Source organism: Bufo gargarizans, chromosome 3 (genome assembly GCF_014858855.1).
Source record: "Bufo gargarizans isolate SCDJY-AF-19 chromosome 3, ASM1485885v1, whole genome shotgun sequence".
In the NCBI taxonomy this organism is placed as follows: Eukaryota; Metazoa; Chordata; class Amphibia; order Anura; family Bufonidae; genus Bufo; species Bufo gargarizans.
In genome coordinates this window covers 210,136,721-210,142,794 of record NC_058082.1, presented here as the reverse complement: position 1 = coordinate 210,142,794, position 6,074 = coordinate 210,136,721, and the positions used below count along the sequence as shown (strand labels likewise).

The following is a 6,074-nucleotide window of genomic DNA, read 5'->3' as shown; positions in this document are numbered from 1 at the left end:
CCAGGGCTAAAAAGAATTCATCCACTGAACGGAGGGGCCGTGCCCCCACCGGCAGCAAAAAGGTCCAGGACTGAGCGTTATCCCTGAGCAGCAATATGATGATCCTCACCCTCCGTTCCTCATCACCAGAGGAATGGGGAAGTAGGCAAAAATGGAGTTTGCAAGCCTCTCTAAAACGCACAAAATTCTCACTACCCCCGGAGAACGTATCCGGGAGCGAGATCTTAGGCTCAGAACAAGCTCCATGAACGCAAGCTGAAACGGTCACTTGAAACTGAGAAAGAGTCTTACGGAGATCTGCTACCTCCAATGAAAGACCCTTCATGCGTTCAGTCAAAAGTGAAACCGGATCCATGCTTGAGACGGTTTTGGCGGTTTATAATGTCACGGAAGGTGTGCAGGAAACTAGAAAACACAAAATGAATATACGACTGACTGGATCCAAAACTAAGGAACAAAAAGGGAGAGCCCTGCATCAGACCTGGCTCTCTCCCTGACTGCTCAGCCTATGCGAAAATCCCAATGGTAGATGATCGCATATCCTCGTACCTCGACTGTATAACACCTGAACACCCTATAATAGTGAGGGGACATGACCACCGACTCCCTACTCTAGATACGGTCACCTGGGATCCAGCAAACAGAAAGACACAAATAAATGAACAAAACTTATCTTGTACAAGACTCAGAAGTAGGAACAACATGCACACACTCCAGGAAGTAGTATAAACCGCAAAGTGATGCACTATGGAAAAGGATTTAAAGGGATGCAATCAGTGCAACTACATGACAGCTGAGAGAGGCTATTGAGATGAGAAAATGAAAGCAAAACAAAGGAACCTCAAGGAGGAGGTTCTAGACGTCTGTCAGAGCTTCTCAGATGTCTGGTGGTGGCACTATGCTGTTGGGCATCTACATTCAGGAGAGCAGACCCTGCACATATAGTGTGCTGCTCCTAGTTACCTCTGTGCGCATCAATCAACCAATGATAGGAGGAGAATATATAACTATATGTACCACCTAATCAAGGTCGCCTGTGGGATTAGCGGGGCAAAAGTGCACAGAAATGCTATAATGTTTGCATCTATTGTGTTAGTGCATTATTTTCAGTGATTTTTTAGTCATACAGAGACTACCCTGCAGTGAAACCCACATCCATGTGGCTAGTCCTTGCTCTCCATGTGCACCAATAAGCCTTGAGCAACTATGACTCCTTGAACCACTTTTTATTGGTGCTAACAGCTGCATGCACCCCACAAGACCTACAGTTTTTTTAGATACTCTGATCTAGTGGTCCAGCCATCACAATATGGCTCTTGTCAAAGTCACTCCGATTTGTACACTTGCCAATTCTTCCTGCTTCCAACACATCAACTTCAAGAACTGCCTGTTCACTTGATGTCTAATATATACCACCACTAGACATTGTCACAAAATGATAATCAATGCTTTTCACATGTTTTTCATATTATGGCTGAATATCATTGCCTAAATGTGAGCAACATTTTAGTTGCGAATCAGTTTGTTAATATTGTCTTTTCTCTACTCTACTTCACTACATTAGAATTTTCATTATGTTGACAAGAATGGTGGCTACAAATGTGGTGACCTGTTTCTTCAATCAATCTTTCAATTGTATTTGGCAGCTGAGCCTAAAAATTGCAGTCAAAGACTAGCCATTGAGGAATAAACCTTTCTCCGTTAATCAGTCAAATGGAAGAGGTGGAGAAGTCTGCAGTGCGTCATGGCCAGAAGATTTATTAAAAGTCATACGGGATGAGAATTTCTTGAGGTGTGCCTGGGTTATTTTAAGCTTCTGATGATGTCTATCCCTATTTTTATCTCATTTTTTCACACTACCATTTTCCTATATACGCGCCCTTCCCCATAACTCTTTGCCAATAATTATTCATTTATTCCTCTCAAAAGCCGCATAACGCTTTCTGACGTCCAGCAACTGATCTCTGACGAACAACCTTCTGGCTTTATAAGAATTTTTCTTTTAATAAAACAAACTAATTTGCCGTTGACTTCAGTATGTCACACGCCTGCCTCATTAAAGATCTAATAGGCTTATAATAATCCTAACTGCAATTTTTTTATTTATTTTTTAAACATTGGAAGAAGTGGAGAAGTCCTGTAGGTCCGGAATTCCCTGTACTGGTAAGACTATCGCTCTACTACTATCAATGACAGCCATTGTTTGATAGGGGGTGTATCGCATGTACCCCAAGTAAGGGTGCAGGAGATACGCCCCGTCTAGAGAATTAGTCCTATGAGAAGGCTAAAACTAGCTTCTTCCCTCTGTGGTCTACTTTTTTAGATTAAGTAGCTGTAAGGACTGTAGATTGGATCAGGACCTAGGACAGTTCCACTATGTATACATATTTACGATAAATAGACTGAGATAACAAGACTCATTATGATATTGAATATGATGTATATCCTCAACCTTCATGAGTAAAAAGAATACATTTCTCTGTTTTTGACAGCGCGATTTGACAGAGGAAAGCAGACTGCAGCTCTCAGGGGGTGGATTTTCTCTTTACTTCAATGAGAAGTGAATTGTGGAGCATAGGAGCAGCAGGGGGATTGTGCTTCTGCTTATGAAGCAGGGTGTGTGCAGCCAGAAGCAGAGCAGGGAGTGGGCATACACTGGGAGTTGAAGGTTGCAGATGGATGATGAGCACCCTTTGAACAAGTGTTTGATGACCTATGCATAATGTGAGTATTCTACATTGCCAATATATGAGCACTAAACTAAAGGTTTATTTGACCATTCAAAAATATACTTCAACTTTTATAGCAAAGTGGTAAGAATTAGAAATTCAACTGTTTATAATCCTGAGCAATCTGGGCATAGTTGTATGATGTTACCAACGTGAATCCGACAAAGACAAAAACTAGTGTAATTTTACTAATAGATTGTAACCTTTGCATCCCTTTAAAATCTATAAGGGGCAGGGTCCACTCTCTCTCCTTTTGTTTCATTGTTAGCAGATGTCTTAGTCACTATCTGGTTATTTTTGCATGTATTATATAGTAGTATGACTATTACTAGCAGACATTAGTTAGGAACAAAGGTTTTTATGGAATAATATTTGACTGTGAGATAAATACATACATTATAGAGTTGCAATAACATTTCCTACCAGTTATGATCTGGTAATACAGCCAGTAGAAGTAAATTATGATTTCCCTGCCTTTTTATGGTGGAATCATGCAGAGGAATTCTTAGCATTGTGAGACAGGCAGGAGTGATTGATGATGGCAGGAGCGGAGAGCAGGCAGAGAGGAGCAACAATTTACAGGTGACTGACTTGTTGATATTTTCCTGTGACTTCTTAGATGGTTATTATTCTACATAGAGGAATGTTGAGTTGACTATTTGTGTTCTGTCTTTTTCCTAGTTCTTCATGTACAGGAGACAAGAGTGCTGTACGGATATAGACTCATTCATGAAATAGCCAGACCTTGCTCTAGAAGATGGCTTTCCACGTGGAGGGGCTGGTGGCAATAATCTTTTTCTATTTGGCTATCCTGTCTGTGGGCATTTGGGCTGCCTGGAGAACTAAGAACTCACGTGGTGATGGAGACCCCAGGGAAGGCATTATTGTGGGTGGAAGAGATATAGGACTCCTGGTTGGAGCTTTTACTACTACAGGTGAGGATCCACTGTCTTTATGGAGTTTTATAACACTGATTTATGAGCGTTATAAGGAGTAATGGAAGATTGAGGGCAGAAAAGGACCGCATGGTCCATCTAGTCTGCCCTTGTATTACCACTTCTCTTAGGACAGACATGTGTTTATCCCATGCATGTTTAAATTCACTTAGTGTACATTTCCCAACCACATCTGCTGGTAGGTTGATTCAAGCGTCAACTACTCTATCACTGTAAAAATATTTTCTGATATTGGTGTTGATCTTCTCACCAACTAATTTTAGATTGTGCCCCCTTGTTCTTGTGTTAAGTCAGGCAGCTTATTACTGATACAAATAAGGCACCGTACACACAAAGTGTATGGGTTTCAGGTTAAAGATTTTACTGCCTGTCATGTTGACTAGAGATGGTAAAATTGATGTACCAGCATCTAAATTTACAGCATATTGGTCTGATTTGTGTCTTGAAGAGTCACAGAAGAGAAAAAAGATCCATTCATCTCGATTTCTGATTCCTCAATTATCTGAGGTGCATTACAGCTAGATTAGACAGCCTTTACTGTATTCCTAATTGTGTATTATTTAATTACTTTCCACCTACCGCTTTATACACTGCTACATTATCTGCTGTGCATAATCCATGTTAATGATGGAATGATTAACTGCAGCAATGTTTGCTTTGCCAGGGCTCGGCTAGATGGGTTTAATGTTAGTTATGCAGTTACTTAGTAAACAATTAAGCAATGCACTAAAATATTTGTCTTTGTTTTAAGCTACGTATCGTTCTTTATTTAACACTCCTCAAATCTTCAAGTCAAATGTGTGGATTGAAAGAATCTTGAATGAATCAATCAATCAATATAAAAAAAAAATGAATTAAAAGAGATGCACTAATAAATCTTTCACATGTTGTGCCTCCCCCTTCCCCCACTAAATATACATTTCTATATGTCTCATTTTCAACATTTCTCTAATCATTATTATCTCTTTTTCAATATCAATGCAATTCATTAGCAACATGGGTTGGTGGAGGATACATCAATGGGACGGCAGAAGCGGTGTATGTGTCAGGGTATGGGCTGGCGTGGGCTCAGGCACCCATTGGCTACTCGATCAGTCTTATCTTAGGTAAGTTGTAATTAAATCACATGTATTGATATTTGTCTCAGCCAAAACTATGGTCATCCGCAAATCAAATAAGGGTTGAGGAATACAGATATCAGGGAGATGCAGAGGTTAATGCATGACTAATTTAATAAGCAGACATATCTAATCAGTGTTCCTTCGGGAGGCTTCATTTAACCTTTTCAGGCCTTCAATGTGGTGTGCTGTTTTACTTCAGGACGTATAAAAGATAATGCAATGGTGCTCATATTAGGAGCAAAGTATAATACAAACTAATTTAAAATTCTGCCTATCTTGCACTCTAAGCTAGGGAAAACAAATTCTGGATCATATTTTTCACATGAGAAAAATGTATTATTGTGTTAAATATCTGGATGTATAATGTTCCCCGGATGCATGCCTGGGCATAGAAAGCTTCATCATTCATGGGGTGCTACACTGCGTCAATACTGTCTGCCTCTTGGCCTTTAATATTGCCTATAAATGCCACATTCTACAGTAACTGAATGGAAATGAAAGTCATGACAAGCTGCATAAGGAACATTCTAAAGGATGCCATGATTTTTTTTTTTTTCACCAACTGAATTTTTTGTTCTGTTTGTTTAGTTTTTAGCCTGTGATATGTTTGCACACATTTCATGATATTAATAAGTCATACTAATACATAGTACAGTATATACTACTGTAGATCAGCTTATTTCTCATTATATTTTATAGGGGATCTAAACTCTATATGTATTAAAGGCAAAGCAAAAAAATGGTTTAACAGATAACTTAATTTATGGCCCCCGTTGCTAATTCAGGTTCCCAAACGATATAAGCGGTCATATACTGTAAGGGCCATTAAATGGTGGAATACACTCTTCCAATAAGCAGCAAATAAATCGAATTAAGTGTCATATATTTCTGGACAACAGCATATACTGACTATAAATATGTATTGGCAATACTGACTTAGTGAGTTGTTCCAGGAATATGTCTCATTTTCAGTGCAGGACCAGGAGGGAGTGTTACCAGTTTGGGTACAATGTAAAGGAGTCTCACCTCAGACATTGGAGACATACCGTTAGCATATGCCACCAATGTCCGATAGCAGCAGGTCACACCTCTGGGACCTGCTCCTATCTCCAGAACAGGACCGCCAAAGTGAACAGAGGGCAGCCGTGCATGCACGGCCACCAGGGGCGGTCTGGGAACTAAAAATGGTGCTAGGAAAAACTAAAAGGGGCCCTGTGATGTAGACAACAGAAGGCATGGCCACCACAAGTAGGCAGAGCCAAATGCCA

At 40.0% G+C, this 6,074-nt stretch overlaps 1 protein-coding gene across 2 annotated transcripts in view; it reads left to right on the top strand.

Moving 5' to 3' along the window:
• The first annotated feature begins 2,586 nt into the window (after positions 1–2,586).
• SLC5A7 (solute carrier family 5 member 7) overlaps positions 2,587–6,074 on the top strand; it is a 40,006-nt gene continuing 36,518 nt past the window's right edge. Inside the window, exons 1-3 of one of the 2 annotated variants that reach the window (XM_044287317.1) lie at positions 2,587–2,724; positions 3,411–3,664; positions 4,678–4,791. In XM_044287317.1, coding sequence (XP_044143252.1) covers positions 3,487–3,664; positions 4,678–4,791 — 292 coding nt within the window. In that variant the 5' untranslated portion in view covers positions 2,587–2,724; positions 3,411–3,486. Of the gene's footprint in view, positions 2,725–3,276; positions 3,312–3,410; positions 3,665–4,677; positions 4,792–6,074 lie in introns of those variants that run through there. The other variant, XM_044287318.1, reaches the window with a different exon arrangement.